The sequence below is a fragment of the Rhopalosiphum maidis genome, chromosome 4 (assembly GCF_003676215.2).
Source record: "Rhopalosiphum maidis isolate BTI-1 chromosome 4, ASM367621v3, whole genome shotgun sequence".
Lineage (NCBI taxonomy): Eukaryota > Metazoa > Arthropoda > Insecta > Hemiptera > Aphididae > Rhopalosiphum > Rhopalosiphum maidis.
This window is the reverse complement of record NC_040880.1, coordinates 24936562-24960363: the sequence shown is the minus strand read 5'-3', so window position 1 is coordinate 24960363 and position 23802 is coordinate 24936562. Positions and strand designations below refer to the sequence as shown.

General features: G+C 30.4%; 2 protein-coding genes across 3 annotated transcripts in view; one reads left to right on the top strand and one right to left on the bottom strand.

Annotated features, from left to right (window-relative positions):
• Positions 1-23802, top strand: part of LOC113552287 (transcription factor AP-2-epsilon) — a 165371-nt gene that overhangs the window by 31936 nt on the left and 109633 nt on the right. The window contains exons 1-2 of one of the 2 annotated variants that reach the window (XM_026955117.1): positions 20079-20231; positions 22843-22902. The gene's annotated coding sequence lies outside the window, so the exon portion shown is untranslated. Of the gene's footprint in view, positions 1-20078; positions 20232-22842; positions 22903-23802 lie in introns of those variants that run through there. The other variant, XM_026955108.1, reaches the window with a different exon arrangement.
• Positions 11965-19118, bottom strand: LOC113548573 (dynein regulatory complex protein 11-like; the record flags this gene model as incomplete). The annotated part of the gene is made up of 11 exons (XM_026949523.1): positions 18958-19118; positions 17664-17816; positions 17215-17603; positions 16967-17131; positions 16450-16740; positions 16160-16383; positions 15768-16056; positions 15452-15693; positions 14885-15121; positions 14620-14826; positions 11965-12309 (listed from the first exon to the last, which is right to left on the bottom strand). Coding segments are annotated over exons 1-11 (2703 nt in total), but the record flags the coding sequence as incomplete, so codon positions are not given.

Here is a 23802-nt window from a genome sequence, read left to right as displayed (position 1 = left end):
TTACATCATATTCGTATACTCGATTATACAATATTTCGTACAATATTTATTCAGATACAAAGTAGGTACACTTTTGACACATTTTGTGGTTTTCAATACTATAATAATGTTATTCACGTTTACGTATAATTTATTTATGTCATATAATATCTTATGGTGGAATTGGATAAGTAATTACTACTGATAACTTTCGTTTAATAAAATCGTATGGTTGAGATCAACCATAGCTACATTTCTAATGAGTAAATGAGTTTAGTGTTTAACTATTTATCATTTATGTCGTATAATATGTTATCTATATATTATTATAATATGCGAATGCATATATATATATATTTCTAGGATTGTAACAATCCGTCAATCTGTGTATCACAAACCTAACAATAAAGTTACATTTTAAATTTAAATAATTAAGTGCTCAAACAGTTATTATTATAATATTTCAAATTGAACCTATTCATTATAATTTTTTTTTAATTTTATTCATCAAGTGCATTTTACATATAATTCGCATAATTTTATAAATTACTGCATAATAAATTTACAGCATATTTACTGCATCAAATCAAAACTATATACATAATTATAATTTTATATTACAATATACTTATTCACATTAAATATATATTATATATATATTATATTGAAACATGACTTATAAAGATTATAATTAGTAATAACCATTATGGTATTATATGTGCATAAATATTATATTACATAATACCTATATCTAAGTGCAAGACATAATTTTTTTAACCGAACACTTTTTACTTTAATCTGGAAATGTATACCCTACGGCCTTGAGTAATTGATAATTTATTCAAATGTTTAGTGTCAAGTTGTATTTTATCAGCATCATATGTGTTTATTACAAGTTCATAAAAAATAATTAAAAGAATATAGCTAACGTGTTTATTAAATCACCATACAAGCATTGTAGATTACTAAAGGGATATTTTAATGCAGACAAACTGTATTTGATTTACTCGCCAATCACTGAAATTATGATTCATATTTTAACCGAAACAATTAATCATTATCACATGCAATAATAAATATACACTAAGTTCGTGATACTGATATAGAAAATGTTGACAATATAAAAACCATTAGGGTAATTTACAAATGCGAGACCACAAAGATGTGATAATTATGTATTATAAAAATTGTGAAAGTCATACATATACATATACTATTTCAAACGATCTATAAACCAACTACGGAATGTTACCACTCTATTAAAATGCATGAACAATTTTACTGAAGAATTTATGTTTACATAAATTATAAATATTTGAATTTAGAATACAGTACAACTTTTCAAACCAATTTATATATTTTAAATTATTCTTAGTTTATTTTCAAAATATACAAACACTTTTAATATTTTATGAAAAACAAAACTATTTAGTAAGGTAATACGTGTGGAAGTTTAAAACAAATATAGGCCACGATGTACTCGATTCTACACCAATAGCTACATTATGATCGTATTGGAATAAACAATGATTTATTATTACTAGTTAGGTAGTAGTTGTTATTACTTGTTAAACATATAAAAACATACTGCATAGTTTTTATTTTTTTGGCAACATGAAACGATTAAACAATTAGAAACTTGTCCCATTACTTTGTAAATGCATTAAAATATTATATTATTTTATAGTTGTACATTTTAATTAATGTTATCATAAAAATTGCCTAATTATAGCCCCTTAAAACGTTAATTCACGACAGCTAAGATATCCTTTTCCTACATAATAATATTATCTACGATATAAAATATTTTTTGTCAATAGCGCACGACCAACGAGTAAAATATTTTGTATTTGAATCCATTAAACTATAATATTATAGTTCGTTTTTAGTCATGTATTTTGTAAAATGATTAAAGTACTCTTACCATAATAAAACTCAACTCGTACATATATGCATTATTATAATGTTACAGTTTAAAATGTTTTAATAATATATATATATAAACGAACGTCATAGATTTTACAAAAATATTACTTAAGACCACACAAAATCATACACTCACACACATCATTATCATAAATTCCAATTACGTTGTTATAATTTAATTTATTATATTGTCTGGCCCCGTGTTTTATAATATAAAAATATAACGTAAATATAACAGCGACCAAACCGGTGCAGTATAATGAAAAAGTGCGAAGAAACTGATACTTTTTGGCATTTGAGCTGGTTTATATTGCGCATACGCATCTTCTATAAATAAAAATAGTCCTACTCTCTATTGCGTTCGGCATTATACCTCGGCATAATTCGTGATGTTACATTGTAAAATAATTTATATTATACGTCATCGTAATATAATCGTTATGACGTGATGCGAACATTTTCGACCATGGGATTTGATGAGCTCGAGGGTGAAATCCAGTCGACCTAGGTCTGTACCACGTAGGAACCTTGGTGGGGGCGGTAGCATACCAGATTTGTAAGTACTACACACGCGAATATCTTTTTAAATAATACACATAATATGTAAATCGTGATCGCGAAAATCGTATACGGCGAAAATATTATACCTATGGCGGTATTCCGCGGATATACAAAACTGTGGGATATTACAATGCCGCAGCAGTGGCAATGGCATGCACGGTATGTACAATGTACATAATATTATATTATTATAATGTATGCGCGGTGTGGGGTGGCCGCGAGTGGAGGTAAATAGTTTCGAAAACAATCGAGAGGTCGTTTCCATTTTTTTTTTTCTTCTCCACCGAAATACTAAAAAAATGATAATAATAATGTATTCCTATGGGAAAACCGAATCGTGACATCCCCGAGCTACCGATACACGTTCGATGGCTACCGATTATGGAAATTCGAAAAAATTTAAACACAGTGGTTTCGGGGGAAACGGGTAGGTATGTACGCCGCACGCGTATTTATTTATGAATTTTAAAATGTAAATCACGTGGGAACAATACGGACAATCGTATATTATATATATATATATATATATATATACACCAAACACGTACGTATATAAATAAGTGGTAAGTAAAAAAAAAAAAAACACTCACACATATTTGTCTCGGGGCACATGCCTGCGTCAATCACACACACACACACACACACACACACTAGCCGACCGTGGCTACCGTTGAGCCCTATTATTATTGGCCAAACACGGAAATTACAGCAATCAGTAGCCGACTGGCTACTGTTCACTTGGACATCTCGGCACCCCGATCTGCGTGCGTAAATACGTATTATAATATTACACACACGCGCGCGCGCACACGCATTTACATACATCAGAGATATATAGACGACTACGCGGTCGGTCTGTTCTGTTGTCTATATACGCACATATAATACGTATATTATATACACACGATAACAGCAAATTACCTACTACTGTTTAAAATAAAAATAATAATACATAAATATATGATAATAAATTCGGTAGTCGGAGAACCGAAATGAAATGCGTACAATTAGAGCTGCAGTAGTTGTAGTGTGGCGCTGGAAGGATCGTGCCGACCGCCCTGAGGGTGTGTGTGTGTGTGTATGTATATATGTATGTATCGCCGCGCTGACACCCGTAATCATAATATCGTATTATGTATATGTATAATATACGTATAATATTGATATATACGTAAATATAATAATAATATCATACTCGCGTATAATATATACAATATACGAACATACTATAAATATGTATATACGACGTAAGAGGAAGAGAGTTACGTATAAATTCGATCGAATGACGTCGAGTGATACGCAGTGCTGGTCGTCATCCGACATTCCGCCCGCTGCCCACAAATCACCAAATAGTTTTTGATTTAAAACCCCGATTGACGACGATTGAAACTGCTCAAAAACTATTTATGTTTTTGAATTTTAATTTTCTCGAATGAAAATCGCACGAAATTTTGACGTAGTCGACTACGCACTTCTAGTTTTGAGAGTAATACTATAGTGTATATATATATATATCGTAGTAAGACGCACGCATGACACTTGAATATTTTACGGGCGTGTATTTATAATCAAAACATGAAAGTACATCACGCACTACCGGAGTTTGACAAATTGCTAAATTTATATCGGATCGAATCTCAGCTGGTACACCGGGCGTCGAGAAATATATTTTTCTTTTAGACGCGGCACCCCAGGGTCATCAGATAATGTCAAACAGTCGTTTAAAAAATCGTTTGTGGCATTGAAAACGATTGGCACGTCGACCTGATTTGTTTTTTCTCCGAAAAGATGTGTTGATCGTGATTAAAAAAAAAATGTCTATCTCATATTTTCATCACATCATAATATATCTGTAAAAAATAAAATCTCATATAGTCGTTTCCAATTGAAATCCATAAAGTATAAAACGATCGTGATTATAGTAGGTACTTGCTACATTTAGCTATACACGTATAGTTGTATATAATAATATACATTCGGCGAGTTAAAAGAAATAATATTGTTCATTTGAATTTTTAACACAGCCATAATTTTCGTCACGTCAATATTAATTGAGGTTATACAAAATAATTGTTGATTGCTGTTGTACCACCACACTACCACGCGTTGCATTCGATTAAATGTAGTTGTTTCACCGTAGTGTAAATACTAATTGACCGGATTATATTTACTTTTCTTGTAGTGCGGTATTTACGTAACCCAAACAAAAACTTTATGCAAACTATTAAAAACTTATATCTACGACTATGTTTTAAATTAGTTAAAACTCATTGCGTTCACCTTAATTAATTATTATCGTCATTGACAGATGAATAATAACATATTACGACGGTTAATTGCTGCTCATCGAGAAAATTCGAATGATTGTATTTTTGACAAAAAGGTATAGTGTTGTTGCGTATTTTTATTAAAATATATATTTTCCTGTTAATAAACTAACTGCGAATAAAAACTCTTATACCGAGGGTGCTTTGTTCAGTTCAATTGCTCCATCAGTGGATTTATAAACAATTATCCGGATAAGACCTAATGGGTTGTAAAACACACATATATATATAAATACACCATTTGTATCACTGAAGGATTAAGAAGGGTGGTTTTTTTCACACAACATTTAAACGAACAAATAGCGAATCAAACAATAGGCTTTTTATATGTATACATTTATTATATCATTTCGATAATTAATATAACCATTTTAGCGTTTTATAGAGTACAGTTAGGATTATATTGTATTTAATATTATACACTATATAATATAGTATGCGACTATTAATTCGAAATGAAATATTACAGAACTATAGCTTATTGTTGGCTTAAAGATTTAAGCTGAATAATTGAATCAGATAAAATAGTTTTTTTCAATATTCTTAAGTAAACTAGTTGAACCATTTTTATAATATGTACGTGCTATGTGTCTACCCACCTAAGTTTAAATTTGTAGTTTAAGGTGTACGTTTTTTTTTCAAGTTTACCTATACAGTTTTTAAAAATAAAGATAATAAAATAAAACACTAAGCACTACTGCTGTTATGTCATTCTTATGTGCAGTATTAAAAAACCAACAACGCCATCGCCTACTTGACATTTTAGATATTGATTTTATATTTTTACGGTGACAATAAGGGGTTACCGTCATCTGGGACCTTAATGATATGTACGTGATGAAAATTGAATACTAAACCAACTTTGAAGAGGATAGGGGTGAGTTCAATCGGAGCGGACATTCGGAACGGAAAACCAAAGACGCCGCGAATAAAACGATTATGAGGCCATCAGTGGCGTCACCATCACCGACGAGGGTGCGCCGGTGTGTATTTTTTGCTCTCGCCCGAAATATTTCGAATTGCATATCCAAAATTGATTTTTTATAAAACCAATTCGTCTGTGAAATTTAAATTTTTATTCTGTAATATATATAAAGGGGTCGATCTCGCCGACTTAGAGGGTTGTTGGATTAAGGCCGTGTGTAAATGACATGTAAACAACCGCATACGTGTACCTACGAAATGAGTCAATTAACTATGTACAGACATCAAAAGATCTCATGTTGTGGGAAATTAATTGAAAAAAGGCTTGTGGCAAAAAATAATATTTAAAAAAAAGAGATTAATGGATTTTCGATTTTAATAACTGTTACAGGGCAGATGGCCGTTGTCAATGCAATTAAATTAAATAAACTTTTTAAAATGCACACAGCGGGAGATTCAACCCGTTCTATTTATTTATTTGTATTTTTGATAAACTTCACGTGATAAGAAAGAAAAAAAACAAATAAATATTGTTATATACATATAAATATATAGTTATATAAAGGTAATAAAATCATACAGTATTATAGTCGTTGAATTTTGAGTGCGGTTTCAAAAATTAATTTTTGATATATCGCACTAGAGGACGATAAAATAATACGCTGAATCGAAAATAATTATAAATAAGTATAAACAATATGAAATTTTTGTTTTAATCAATCATGACCCACTTAAAAAAATATTTTTTATACAATATTAAAGATTTTTTTACTTTTTAAAATCTCTTCGGACAAATTAAATTACTTTTTAATGGGTTACTAAGTAAGTAGTTTTATAATTAAATTCTATATTTTGCTTAAAAGGGATAAAATATTTTTTAAACAAGAAAAACTTTTCTGAAAATAAAATCGACCATAATTAATGAAACGATAATGATAATCAAAGCTTTGTTTAATATTATATTAGATACCTATTGAATTTTTAAATTAATATTAAGGCATTAAACCGTTTTTACTTTACGTGTCTATTATACGAATATACAAAAAAAAATCTATAATATCTTATCAATATAAGTATAATATATATTATGTCATATTCCAATATTCTATATGTTTCATTATTTAGTCAAATGATAAAAAAATGTATAGAATATGTTAAATATATATATATATATGCGTGTAATAAGATTCATCTTCAAACTATTTAAAAAAGATAAGGAAAACACATTATACCAATTCCAAGACTACAGTATATTTTTAATATGCTATACTATATTTTAAATTATGATTATTACTACGTTTAAGCTTAATAAATTAAGAGTGGAGATTGTAATATGCATTACCGTAACGTAAATAATTTTGAAATATTAAAATTTATATTGTAAATTATTTAAGTGGTTCAGTAGCGATTAAAGTTAACATTTTAATTTTTAGATTTGCGATTTGAAGTTGATAAGTAGAGAAAAAATATTTATATTATAAATATATTCCGTACAAATTATATAAATTATATATTTATATAAAATATAAATATTAATAATATACTATACTATATTCGATTTATGAAAACTATATATTTTTTAAGGAATAAATTATGATTTATTGTATGTATTTTAAATTAATCTCAGTACTTAAAAAAAAGTTATAAATAGTAATCTTTTACTGAATCTGACTAAAAATTTAACACTTTTCAAACGAAAAGTGTTTATACGTATTCAAAATCTGCGATTCCAGCTATGAATAAAATATATTATTTTAATAGGAATTGGAAAGTGTCTATCGAATATAAATATGTAAATTGTATTTTATTCACGTAATACCTTCGCTACCAATGCTTTTAAACCATCGTTATGGTAAAATAAATTTCCGAAAGTCACGAGTCAAAAAAATAACATACCTACCTACATTTTTACTATATTATAACCTTTTTTTATTTACTCTCCATTTCAGGTTGACCAGAATAGTGATCTTTAAATAAAGCAAGACTTATATTTTTTTTTCCATTTTCAGTCTAGTAATAAGACCACTCTGAAAAATGTGGTCGCGAAACACGCTAAAAGTATGGATTTCACGAGTACTAAATAAAATATTATTATGTCGAGAGCCTAGAGATGTAGAGTAGGTAGAGACCGTATGTAGTATTAAGAAGTATTATGAGTTTGGTGTAACGACTAGTAACGTTCACTCTCGCCTCTTGGTTTTTCATTTAATATAATATAATATATATATACATTATTATATTATATATATATACAATTTATGTTACGCATACCTAAAACTGAAGGTATAAACGATCAATAAAAAAACAATGAATTGCTAAAATTGACATCGGCCAAAGTAGGTACAAAGTCATTATATGATAGGTAATACTTAGTATTGTGGATTTTTAAGAAATTTTTATTGTAATTACTATGGATAAGAATTTTTTTTAAACATATTTCGCCAACTTTCTAATAATAATACTATTTTGTACGCATAAAAAGTTATTATTTTCAAACACGCTATTTTTATGATTAATGAATTTAAGCATTGATGCAGCTAAATTTGTATGCATTAATTAAGTAATGTTCGATATGATATTTTACACACTCAAAAATGACAAACGGCGTACAACGGGCATAACGCGACTATTCTACATGCAACGGTTTAACGTAGATTTTACAAATATGTAGGTACCTATATCGATGTGTAGTGTATAGAGACATTAGAATATGCGAATAGTATAATTAATATCAATTAATGATACCTATGACGGTCGAAGAAGCGTATGAATAACTGTCTGTGTCTACAGACAACCTGTGAATAATAAGGTAATAACACGAAGTGCGTCTCACCTTCACGCGGTGCCCCGAGGAAACGGTCGGTATCATCGAACCGAAAATGAACCGAAAATGATGAATGATGTGGCTCGCACAATATCGTTCCTATGGAATTTCGTCATACTGCACAAAACGTTTGATATCGAGAACAGAGGAGAAAAATGATGGCGATGACTGCGCGTTTTCATAAGACGCAGACAGACAGAACGCATAACCACGATATTTTCTGCGGTTGATTTGCTTGCTTCGAATCCGTCGTGCCACACAATTCTCAATCGAAAACCGTTTTCGTGTCGTCGCCCTTCGCGAGTTCTCCAGCCGCTCGAGGTGTTGTATAGCGTGCGACGACGTTCTTGTGAAACGAATATGATTCAATGTATACGGTATACGTATTTACGTATATATGATAGCTTCAACCTCAAAAATCAAAATAATTTTGAGAATTTATTCTCGGCCCATCACCCGTTTCTCGAATGATTACAAACCGAAGGCGGCACGTCGGGATACAAAACGTACGTCAGTTATCCATTGTACATGGACACGATATTCGCAGGTTCGTCGTACCCACTAGGACGCCTCGGTGGCCATTGTTTTGAATCTATTTTAGTTGCACATAATCCAAATAAAACCTCGATAAAATAGTTAAGTGATAGTTCCTATATATATTAATAGTATCCAAAAGACTTAGCAAAAAGACATCAACAATTTGAATAAATGATCGGCGACGTCTTACCTGAAACATTTCAATCACTCATCAATTCATGTATTGTACAATTTAACGCTTTGATAGTTTTATCGTTGATAGTATTGTTTCGACATAAAAACAATTAACATAGGCAAGTCAATAAGTGTTTGATAAATGTTTTACCAAAGTTTTTCGTCGGAAACACATTTTACAATTTATAATTTATTAATATAACCCTAAACATTATACCTTGAAATAATTACCGATTACTTTAGGTATGTTGAATAAAATTAAGCCAATTTCTCAGATTTTCTGCGTATATTATTTAATAATTTTTAAGTATCATTGAAACTTAAGGTCGACCACACTCTTTCCCAACTAAAAATAAATTATTATTTTGTCACCGTGGTGGGACATTTCTGAGTAAAATGTCTACAGTGGTTGTCAGTGTTTTTGTCATAGTGAAGAATGAAGCTGATTTTATTGATCAGTTATATAATGTTATGTATAATAATATGCATTCTCGTGTAATTTGGTATTTTGGTATAAACGTTGTCCACGTTTGAGTGCTCAATTGAAAGCACGTCAATTTACATACATTAGTGTGTAACAATTCCTATATTCATATACTATACATTAAAATATGAGGTAAGGTTAGGTACTTTGAATAATCTAAAATTTAAAGGTTTTTGATGAAAATTACTTTCACAATTTCGTCGGTAAAATGTATATTAGGTTTTATTCACGAAATAATTTTTGAGCATAGTGGGACGCCCGGAGGCGCATTACAAAAGGTATATGCTCCGTTCTGTGCCTTGTTATTGTTTTTTTTTTTTTTTTTGCTATCAATTTGTTTTTGTTTTTATGTTATATTCACTATGCTTATGAGATAGTTTTATAGTACATTTTATGTCGTACGGGCTATTTTCATTTTTTATATTTTGTTACTTTAGGTCAATGATAAGTGTAATTGTAATAACGACATAAATTAAAAAAACAACGACATTACAATATAGTACGCTGGTCAATGTACACGATGTAACGCGCCAAACGAAATGATATGCACAGACGCATACCTATATATATATATATACTATATGTCTATATACTTACTATCCGGAACAACAACAACAACAACAAAAATAATAATAATAAATATGCTATAACGTCGGTGACGTGATGCTACCACATGTATAGTGTAACAAAATGGTCGGTGGCGGTGAAGGTATATATATATATATATTGTATGTCGCGCGGTGGCTAGCGTGTGTGCGTTTACGCGCGCGCGCCCGTGGACCCGACGCCCGTGCGGGACAAAACGCGAGCGGGGGCCATATTGAGCTTTCGCGCGAGTGTACGCTAGCGCGCGGGCCGCGGTGCAAACTTCGCGCCGATCAATGCGCTCCGGGCGCAAACTCACCCACCGTCGCTACCCAATCGCACCCAATCCTGGCCAACCGTCGCGCCCCGAGCGGCCGACGCGCGTCCAGCACACGTCAGTCAGCCCCTTGGCAACCACACGCCGCGCCGCGCGCACTGCTCGCCCGCAACACCCGCGCCGCGCTGTTCCGTCACACCACGAGTCCCCACTACCGAGCACCCTCTCGTTCATCCGCTTTGTCGTAGTCCACACCGCCGCCTGCCCCTCCAGCGCGACGGAAGGGGGGATCGCGCGCCCGGTGGACCGCGTAATAAAATCTGCCGCCGCCGCCGAATTGGATTGGCGTAAAAAAAAAAATCGCGAGTCCGATTTTATTAAACCGAATACTTCGTTACCGCTGCAGCCGAGTTGCGTGCGGTGCGAGCGGTTTTCGCTTCGTTTTTCTCGCGTTCGCCCCCCCCCTCCCCCTCATCAGGTAGCTAATATTATATTATAATAATATATCGCCCGTATCGAAGTGTTTCGATGTATTATCGTCGAGTTATCTGTAAATGCCTTTGTAATTTTACAGGTCCACGTAAAAATGTATACATATTTATATCTGTCTCAACAAACTTAAAGTTTTATTCTTCTCATAGTCGCGGATCATCAACCGCGTGAACTTGTTTATAGAATAACTACTTGACGTTTTTTAGTTTTTTTTTTTTTTTAAACATCTTTTAATTTAATTTATTATTAAACCCACTTACGTATATTGTGCATATAATTGCTAAAACGCATTTTATATTCTAAGCGAACGATATTTATATTTTTTATGTATAAAAATTGACTGATATCAAAATAATTTATTTTTATTTTTCGTGTCTGTTATCACCTTTTGGATCAGTAACAATGTTTCGATTTTCAACTTCGAGGATTGTTTATGATAGAAAACTGAATCTAATGTTGAATTTTAAATTTGGATGAAATTAAATATATATTATATTATACACCTATAATACACAATGACATTTTTATAACATTTAGATAAATTTACTTACTCAACTCGACACCTACTGTACACTGGAACCATTATTTTATTTACCTCCCTCACTCATATTTATAATTTAATACACGTCTATAAATTTATATCGCAATATTTAACTTTAACGTATCAAAATCACATTAATATAATACGCATAGCTTGTAAAAATGAATTATTAAATAATTGTTTTCCAACTTACTACAGTAAAGGTACTGTAATCACTTTATGAAAGTCTATATCTATATCTATATATTGTTAATTTATTAATTAGTATCACACGCATTTCAAATGTTAAAAAAATGTTTATTTTTTTTCGTTCTTTGTATTTTTATTTTTTGTTTCCATTTCTAATACTTTTCTTTCACCTATAGGTACATATTTGTTATACCACTTATAGTATTGTTCAAATTGTTGAGGGTTCTGCTTAGGATATTTTAATATTGTGGGCACGAACTCTGTGGGGTCCAATGGATGTTGCCTGAGTGTTAGCACCCGTTCAGTGGTCATTACTTCGGCTACAATGTCGGCTATCATCTGCCTTGAGTAACCGGCCAACATCGTGGCCAATGGTGTAACTGGAAATGTTCGGCTAACTACTGGATAGCTCATTAATAATTCGTTGAGAAATATAAATATAGTACAAGTGTCAGGTACGGTGAACACAATGGTCTCGAATATACTTGACTGAAAAAATTTAATATATTTCAATTAAATTTCCAGTAACAATAATTTTTGGTTTAGTCACCTATAGGTATAATGGTATTATTTATTATCATGTTATATATTTACATTAAACTTATTTTATTTTATTAATTCGTTCATTTATTTTCAACTTCATGAATCATAATATTATAATAGCAAACAACAATCATCGCTTTTCAATTATACTTTATGCTTGGAAACATAAATATTTTAACTGTTATATAACTTGTATAGTGATGTTATTTTAAAAATAGATTTCATATGACATGCACATTTTACAGCTGCAGTAAAGATTCTAACTTTTCTTATAATTTATTTTATTTATGCGTGTGACAATTTAAAATTTGAGTATGCATAGAGACAACATTTTTTATTTATTTTTTATATAGTTTTACAGGATTATTAAAAACGATGGCGTATTGTGCACAAAAAAATGTTTATGTAGAATTGATGAATATATAATTATATCATTAATAATATAAATGGTTATATTTAATTTTTGAAACATTTTACATGAACCGTACGTGACATAATTAACCCCTTGCAAACGGCGAGCGCACAAACGACTAGAGCAGTGAATCATATTTATTTCATATCATATATAAAAAATAAAAATAAAACAAGAATCGTTTAATCATAATTATAATAACCCAAGCTTTACAGGTCCGTGTAAATGCCGAGACAATGGATGTGATGGGATGTGGAGATTTTCCGTGTCATAGGTATGCGGTTAATGAATGGAATAATTATATGGTATACGCTCTATACTCTATAGTGTAACGAGCACGTCGGGTTTTACAGGTTCCTCTATATGAGCATTTTTTTTTTCCATTATCCACCCCTCTTGTCCACCCGCCGCCGTCGCCGTTTGGTAATATCACGAGTAAAAATCTCTGGACTTGGCACACACGCACTGTGTTATTATTGTTCTTTTTATACACTCTTAGGTGTACATTCACACACACACACACACACACACGAATGTGTATAATAATCGATAAAAAGCAATACAACATAAAACATTGTCCTAGATGCTTGTCGCGATTCGACTGAGCACGGCCTCGTGGTTTGGTTCAAGTGAAATATCGATGGGCGGGCCTATACAGCACATAAGAAAAACTCACCAGAACAACGAATATATATCTAAGGATATCTCAAAACTGTTGTATTTATGGTGATATCCCCTCTTAACTTTTACCTTTAATATTTAATAATCATTTTTAAAACAACAATTTTATTATACTTCAAAATACATTCAACTCTTTATATGGCCACTTATTTAGGTTATATAGACTACATCATTATTATAATATCAATATTAGTACAGTGGAATATATTGAAAATATATATAAAAAAACATTAGTAAGTATTTATAAATAAATCAAAAAGATAGTTTTATCTTTAAAAGTATTTTATTTCTATGTTTATAATATAATATTTGGGTACTTATTTAAGTACATTTTAATCAAAATTTATATTTAATACTGTATTAACTTTTTTGAAGAATAAGAATTTTTATTTTATTATTTAAACAAATAATTAAAATAAATAATAATGAACAAATTAATATTTTTATTATTTTTTTTTTTTATCATAAATGTTCATAATGTACAACTTTAATTTGATAAATCGAATTAAATAGTGTATATAACTAATACACAGAACTGCTAAAATTTAAATTTAAATTTTAAAAAAAGCTGAAAGTAGCTATAATGTATGTGTATTGCGTGCATGTATAAGTGTATGGCATTATATGAAAACAAAGTACAGGATAACTTCAAGATTACATAAATATTTTCTAAATATTGTCATAAAAAAGACTTTCTAAATTTTCATTTTATTATTGTTTTATATCACTTGGATATATCAGTTGTCTCTAGTTATTGTTAAAAATTTAATACATTTCCTACTTTATTAATAAATTACTTATTTCACCATGATGACTATATTAATTATTAGTGAAATCACTATACACACGTCCTAAATACTTTAACGTACTTAACCATAATTACATTTTCATGAAAGTTAAATATTGTTATTAACCTAAAACATTTACGAGTATTGTTTGAAAATTATTGAAAGTTAATAATAATTAATGTATCGTTTTCTTTCTTACAATAACTATTTCACTAACTAATTGTATAATATGCCTTGGTTTGCGTATCATGTTATATTTTGAAATAATAAAAAAATATTTGCTTCAATAATCATAGAATAATAAGTAATGCTATTAAATAATCATTACAAAACTTAATGCTTATTTTATATGTGTGTTGAGCGTTAGATACTTACTAATTTTTTTTTGGTAGTTAACCAAGGGCTTCTTGCTTTTCCTATTACTATAATACGATCAGATTTGCTTAAAGATTTCATAAGTTTTATCAACAACTTCTGCATCAAATTTGGTTTGTATACTTTTAAATCTTTTGGAATATTCTTATAAAAAGGAACATCTGCTAAATCCACTTCAATTACAACTGGTTGATATGTTTTAGCAAACTATGTAACATATAAATAATTTTGTTTGTATTTAAATAGACGTATCGCTTAATATTACCGTTATAATATTTTTAACTAATTGATTTATTTTTGGAAGTTCTGGATAATTTTCTGACACGTTTTTAAGTGTTAGTTCGATCTTTAATGATCCAGTTTCTGCACATATTGCATTTATTAATATTGATTTACCAGACTTTTCGGGACCAGCTATCAATAGTGATTGACTGAATTTAATATTCTTTAATGTACGAAGCTCCTCAAAAATCAAACCAATTACACATAACTCTTTGATAATCTATACAAATATAAATTAATATTTAGAGTTTCAACTTATTCTAAATTATTTTTTACATAGGTACTGTTAATATTATATTAATATGATCTACTAATTAAAATTAAATGACAATAAATAAATAACTGTTTTATTAACTTGTATGCTTACCTAGTATTGTTGAGCCATTATAATTATGTAACTCTTTAAAGAATTATTAAAAAAAAAAGTATTTTAGTAAAAAAAAAATTATATTATATATACATATAAATATACTAGGCATTTATTATATATGTCATATGTCTAACAAATTATATCGATTCGAACAATAGCAGTCAAGTTAAATTGACTTACTTGACGTATATCACCTAAACCATACGGTGGATCAGAGTAGTAGGGTTCTTTTCTTAATACATAAGCACTTAATGAAACTTCACCTTCAAAATCGACGAATCTAGAGGTTACAGATTTTTTAATTAGATTGTTTTTAACCAATTCTTCAAGGATTTCATCTGGATTAGGTTTTATTTTGTTTGCTTTACGTTTTTTTTTAGACTTTTTTGTTTTCTTCTTTTTTGGATCTTTATATTTCTTTTCTGTAATTAGCTTGTATAGTTTATATGAAAAACTAAAAACTAAAATGTATATAATATTTTAATAACAATTTTACTTAAATCTCGAGCATATGCCATTTTTAAAAAAATTAATTCTTCCTTAATAGTTTCGTCAACTACAGCTCTGAGTTCCACCTGAGCCTTTGAATAAATTTCAGATTTTATTAGATCTTCCCTAGGTTTATTTCCTATTCCATTATATAATGCCCAATTACTATCATATTCATTAAATGTATCTTTAAACCATTCTATTAATCCACTTGGTTCTAAAACGACGCCCAAAATTTTAATTGCTGCCATTAACTTTTCCTTAGTTTTTGCGGTTTCTAAATTTTTTTCTTTTTCCTACATAATAATATAAAAATTATAGGCATATATTCTACTAGATATTGTTTGTTTTTGTATGCACATAAATGTATTACATGTATAATATATTAATATATATTACAGCTTTATTTTTTTCTGCTAATTGTTTCATTAGTTCTTTTCTCTCTTTTGCGGGTTTCTTTTCAAATTCTATAATCAACATGGAAAGTATTTCAGCCATTTCTATGGTCATCCACCTTCCTGTATGAAAAATAGCCGAACCTCCAAGCGGTAATCGTTGTTTTAATGCTGACTTATAATGTATATCAGGTATATTTAACTCTTTTAAAATAGCTGGCGATAAAACTATAGATAATATAATAATATTATAAATAACGATATAATTGTATATGCAAATAATTGACTTTATACTTATCGGTGGTAATCCAATAATATTATTATTATCGTCAGAGAACATGATAGGTTTTGAATCTGGCCACGTTGGTAAATGGTGACAAATTTCAAAATATTTCCATACGTACGCTCTAAGCTCATCTTCAATATCTTCTATTAATTCATATTTGTTGCGTTGGACAAAATTTTCTTCTAATTTAGTTATGACTTTACGATACTCTGAGTCTGCTTCAGTTTGTTGTATTTGAATTGTATCCTCTATCTCATGATTAATATTAAAATTTAGTTTTTCACTAGTTATATGCATACCTATAATATAAAATGTAAATACATTTTTACTATAAACTGGTGTAAACTATACAATTAATTAATTTTTAATAAAGGAGAAATAGTAAGTTTAATAAATATAGATTTGATATGAATATGAAACATTAATTACTTATTAACTGCAGTAAATATTTGAAAAAAATTAATTAAAAATAAATTAATTTATAGTATTCTTTTCATTGGAAAATTATAATTATCATGAATTTACCAAGTAGAGTGTGTCGTCTTTGTATTCTAGCTTTAGTTTGAATCATTAATCGATAATATCTCCAACATCGTTGAATTTTGACTGCCGCTTCTCTACCTTTTTCTTTACTAGGTTGTTTATATTTCCCAGATATTATGTTGTTTCTAGTTATTCTAGCAAATATTACTAAATTAAACAACAATTAATATGATTAAAAAATATACAATAATATATTCATTTATTTAACATCAATTTATACTCATATATACATTCATTGACAGTTACACGATCTTTCACTGCTCTAATATGTTTTTGAATGAATTTTATAGCCAATTCTCTTGAATTGTCTTCAATTATAATTTTGTGAAATGTATGTACAGGTTCAACATCAAAAACAAATTTTTCAACATCAAATTGAGATTCCGACGATTGTTGACTAGTACTGGACAGCTTTGTATCTTCTGTTTCAATATTTTCATTTCTTATTTCGCTTAATGAGTTATCGTTTTCATCTATCACAATACGGTTATTTATTTCATCAATTTTATTGTCCATATCATTTAAAAATGATCGTCTCTCATTTCGATTAAATCGAGGTATTTTTAATTCAAACTGGTCATAGGTTATTTTCATATTATTCAATTCTTCAATTATCGGTCTATACCCGCATAAACATTTAAAAATGTACAAAATAACAATAAGTTTTTCTTAAACATACGTGTATATTGACAAGTCTTCATCAATAAGGATTTGTTTGAGCTCAAGAATGCGACCAAAAGTGCACATTAATAATTTTTTTATGAAAATCCGTAACTGTGGTTGTATAATGCAGTCATGACATACTGTTAGTTCGTTAATAGCCACCATATATCTTAAAACATTTAAGTAGAAAATAATTGAATACATATATATTTTTATAAAGTATACCTACTATCTACCTACATAATACAGATATATTTGTTACTTATAAGTACAAATTTATCTATAATTGGCATTTTAAACGTTTAATTATTTTTGAAATTATGTTTTCACTGAAATTCAATGTATAGTTACAATATCAAAACATCAGAGAAAATGTATTCTATCTAGGTACATATATGTATCAATATAAAAACATTATTTTACATAATATGTATTGGTAAATATGAGGTCGATAAAAAAAAAATTTAATATTATTATAATATAAATAGAATTTTTTAAACATAACTATTTTTTTCATTGAAAATAAGTTGTTTTGTACAAATATTGGCACATGCAATGTGTTTTTATCAAAATAAAATAAAAATAATACCAATTGCAATAACTAATAACCTATTAGTTAATAAACATTTTATGATGGTAAAAAAATCTTAACGTACTACAAATGACGAACAAAAATGTATTGTTAATGTAAAAATGCTATCGACGCAATTAAAAATGACGACTAAATATAAATGTATGTATATTTTATGTTCATAATTTTAAATTTTAAATGTAATACTTAACCGGCACGTTCGTATTACAGATTTTTTTTTCCCGACTACCGTTTTTAAACAATTCGCATAATTGTTAAATGTTATATAAATACTATAGAATAATAATGTGTATAGCTATAGTATATTATTGAATGGTAGCCATAAGCCCATAACAATAATCGTAGGTATACGAGATTTTACAACGACGGACGTCCAGTAGTTTCAGAGATTGAGACGACTATCTAAAATTATTATTATATTTGAATGACGTTTGCGGCACTTTATTGCGTTTATTATTATATAGATGTGTATACACACATCGCACGCAAAATATTAATTATTCGGTCTACCGCCCGTTAGGTGGTACCCGTATAGGCAGCGGCCGCCACCGCCGGACCTGTGGCCGTACACTACGATACACCTACGTATACATACATAGTATATAATATATATATGTTTATCGACAGCGCTCTATAACGATATATGCGCAATACAATATTATATTGAATTATATCGTATTAACATAATATTATTATTGCGATGTGTATAGATAGGTACCTAACGTACAGCCTGGCCGCGTTCGGTCGCACCAGGTTTCTCTCGGTGTTCGGGGCGGCGTCTACGAACGCCCGGTCGTCCCTCTCGATCCGTCGCAGCTGCCCGACGGCGTCCTTCCACGCGGGTCCAGCGCTACAGCTGTGCGGGTCGCAGTCGACCATATCGGCGGCGGAGGCTGTGGCGGTGTCGCCAAAACGATCTCGAAATCGTAGTTACCGACGCGATATACCTATATAAAAAATACGTAGTACATACCTACTCGCCGTACACACACACACACACACACACACACTATACCTGTAGCTATATATCACGGGTAAACGTCGTGTATTATTATGTGTAAGTAGGTACCACCTACCCTTCACGATATCGCGTATTATATATCGGCTGCAGACCGCTAAGAGAAAGACTCCGATGGAATAATAAATAAACAGTCAAACGAGACGAATCCGCACGCGACCAATCGTGTGCGAACACAACACACCTCCTCCTAATCCGGCCGGCCGGCCGATCGACGACGGTGATCGTGATATTATTTATTATTGTTTCGTATTGGATATTATATCGCAATTTAATATTAATATTACACGTTATTTGTGCATACGATGGGTAGTAGTGATGGCAATAACAATGATGCTCGCGCGGCGGCGTTACCTTGGCAACCGCGGATTCGACGGCGCGATGACGTCGGCGGCCGCGCGCGCGAAAAGCTCGCCACCGCCGGACGCGGCGAAACCAGTTGTGCGGCGGCTCCCACTCCGAGACGGTTACACGACGGCCGCGGACCAATACGCGCGGCGCTGACGACGGCCGTGTCCTTTTTTACGGGCGCGCGCGTAACATACGAAATCATAATAAATAATACAATAATAATGATAGCGACGGCGTGTACGAGTCGTGTGCGCGCGCGTGCATAATATTACACACCGTCATTATCGTCGCAAGCAGTATGGCTGCGGCCGATCCGGTTGTCAACCGGTACGCGTCGGTCTCGGCGATCGGGTCCTCCCGCTGGCCGGACGCCCCCGCCGTTCTCGGGCGTACGAATTTAAACGTATTCCACATCACGACCAATACGGTTTTTCGTTAACGTCCATTTATTAGAGCAGTTGTCCGTGTTGAACGAAACACGCGTTGACTTAATTTAATTACTGTTTATAGTATTGTAATAATTGTACATTTACACGGTTTATTTCCATATTCGAATAATTTCAAAACCCGTGACGATAGATCGCGCATATATAATATTGTACTGTACATAAGTCTTATAAAAGGTAAATATATATTATTCTGATATTCAAATATACGTAGGTATCTAGAATTTTCACGAACGATTGCTATTTTTCTTTTCTTTCCCGCTCGTCCTTATATATGAATGAAAATTTTAAACTTATTGCAAAAATTAATTTTATATATTATGTTCAAATATTACTAAGTGTAATGCAACCACTGATGCATTACTTCTTTCCTCGCAAGTAACTCAGGCAACATTGTATTTAAGAACATTTTCTTATTGTAAATTAATTTTGACAGATTTTTTTATTATTAAAAACAAGTACAAATAAATAAAATTATGTTAACTAACGAATAAATATGGAAAATAAATCCAACATAAAACCGGCAAAGAAGTTTGGCGTAAAGTTACGCACAGTCATTGAGTACCTACAGTACAGACTGCAGGTATAATACTGATTTTATTGTATAGATTAGGCACCTAATGGATGCACTCAATTTGAATTTAATCTCAAATCCTATAGAACAAAAAATTCTTAATGAATGATATGGGAGAATTAGATTATATTGCAAAGGATAATTTATATTTTTACTACTGTAAATTAATAATAATTTAGATACTTTCAAACAGATCACATGTACGTAAGTCAGCACACTGACGTACCACTTAGAATGGTGTAAATAGATTTGTAATACAAATATCTTAAAATTAGTTCAAATATTTTGAAAATATAATATAAGGTGAAAAGTTTAATGTTTCAACAAAAAATAACTAACATTTAATGATGGAAAAAATTATTTATCGTTTAAATACATATTAATGACTTATTAAATTATATTTTCAAATTATCATAAACAGCTATTGTATAGTGTAGTTTATTTTAAGCAGCTTAAATCTAATTTGTTTCCTATTATTCTAGTAAGAATAATTTACAAGAAATTTGGCACTAAATTTTCAAGTCTGTTAGGTATTGAACGTTTTATGATTTTTAACTGCATAAAATTATGCGCAAATATTTGTGATTTCTAAAAATGTTGTCAAGCTAAAAATAATATAATATTGATCCTTACTAAATATCCTATATATTTAATATATACGAGTGATTGTTTATTAAATTTAACTACTTAAATATTTTTATAGACAAGAAATTGAGAAATAAATAATATATATTAATTACATCTTGCGATTAATGAAATTTAAAGGTCGTTCAAAAGATTATCTTTTATTGTAGATACTTATAACTATGTACTGACGATCTTATAATAATAAAGCTTACAAATCATTTTAATACGTTTTTCCTGCAGATTCCTTACATTAGATAAATTATTATTTTATTAGACAGTGCAATATAAGTACAAACATAAAATTTATTTGGTAAAAAATTAAGAATTATAAGGTTCCAGTGTGATCTAACAACTTAAACACATTAAAAATACAATTCACTGGAGTCGTACGATCATAAGCTCAAATCATATTTTACTATAGCTTCAGTGAAAAACAAAATTAAAAACAAAGTATGAAAAAGATACACGAACAATATTGTGAGTAATAAAATGAACTTATATAAAATTAAATAATTTATGATACACCCGCATATATGTATAGTATATATATTATACACATTAATATGGAGTGAAAGTACTATGTTCTATATCGTATATTATGTGGTGAGTTTACGGCGGCAAGTAGAGTGAAAATATCTTAAAAACATTAATTGCACGCGCGCGTCTACTACCCAACACGCACTGGTTTGACGCCGCGGGGTAAACCACCCGAGTTAATGCAAATTCGCCGTTTTCCATTCGAACAACAGTGGTAGTGGTGACTACCGTTTTGAAATGTTTCTCCACCGTCGTTGCAGATGTCGCAGTTCCCATGCTTGCGGGCCCGTAATCTAGAGTATAGTAGTGCATTACGAAAAACTTCAGCCGGCATTTTCTTAAAAAATGTATCGTATTGACTAATGCTTTTCCGGGTCCCTGTTCAAGACTATGTCTGAAAACATTTAAATGCAATTATTTCCCAAATAATAGCTAGTCGTTCATCAGTGTTGTATGTTATACACTTGGATTTAACAGTTTTATTCGAAATTCTAAACAGTCTAATTTAATTAGCACACATTGTAAATAATGTCTGTGTTACCATAAAAATTTACATAAACATTATCATACATTAATTATCAGACGGAGTTTAAATATGTAGTCACGTTAACTACGCTTATATAGTACAAATACAAACATATGCTGAATAAAATAAAAATAAATTACTCATAGGTACAATAATTTGTTTACAATGAAAAACGCAATGCTTATTTAATGATTTTGTATTTTTATAAACATATAATATAGTAGTTACATGTTTATAATTTCTACTTACATACAAAACAATAACACATAAATAAGAGTTATACATTATATACTTGACAATAGTTTACATTAAATATCAAAAATTAAAAGTTAGTCACACAATCATTAGTTTAAAATGAAAAATGTATACTTTAGACGTATCAAGTGCGCAGTAAATCAATTAAATAAATTGTACATAAATAAAACTTTGATCAAAATAATTTTCATTATTTTAAACAATACTTATTAAATCATAGAAAAATACCAAGTGTATAGATTTTAATGATTTAACTGAATTATTTTTAGACGTGAAAATCATTGGGTGTCATCCTACGGAAGTAGCATCGTCACAGTCGAAAATGTTCGGTGAGTTTGTACTTATTATTATTTTTAATGATGAAAACATAACTAAACAAAATATAAAACGTCAAATTAAGAAGTTATATTTTAAATAAAAATTATGTACATAGGTATTATATTGGAACGCGTTTTTTTCTTCATTTTTAGGATATATAATAGTAGATTATCAGTATCAATAAACGTATATAGGAAGGCGGCAATAAGTCCTCAACTGGGGAGACAGGTGAATTCCAGAAGGCGTGTCGTCTATATAGGATACTATATATATATATACGAGAATGATAATTCTATTGTACGAGATCTAAAGAGGATGTATATTGCGTATATATATAAACAACGACTCCGTCTATTAATTATTGTTTATTCATAATCAAACAAAGCCGCTTTTTCTTCGTGTACGTATATATATATATACTATGGGCATTTGGGCCACGCAAATGATACGTTTGGCGGTCGCGCGGAGACAGTCAGATCGTACCGGGGGTGGAACCGACCCTTATAGACGGGAAATGATGATGATAGTCTTAAGTAAATGGCGTCAATTTTTTGGTCAGCTAGCCCCGACCAGCTATACACACCCAACATTAGTGCGTTTTGTATAACGCCCATAAAGATAAAAAAAAAAAAATAAAATAAAAAACATTGCTCTATAACCCCGACGTGCTTATGTCGTTATGTGACTTTATACCTGTAATTACTGATACACACACACATGCACACATAAAACACAAATATACTAATACACGCACAATGAACCCTGAAGCCGTGGGAAACGGGTAATGTACCACTAAATCTTCTGACACTCTTATGGATCGAAAGTCGCGCGTCTGTACCTATAGCACGTGTTCAAAACTATTTGCAATACATATAATATTGTGTTCTATAACTCTTAAATGGTATAACATG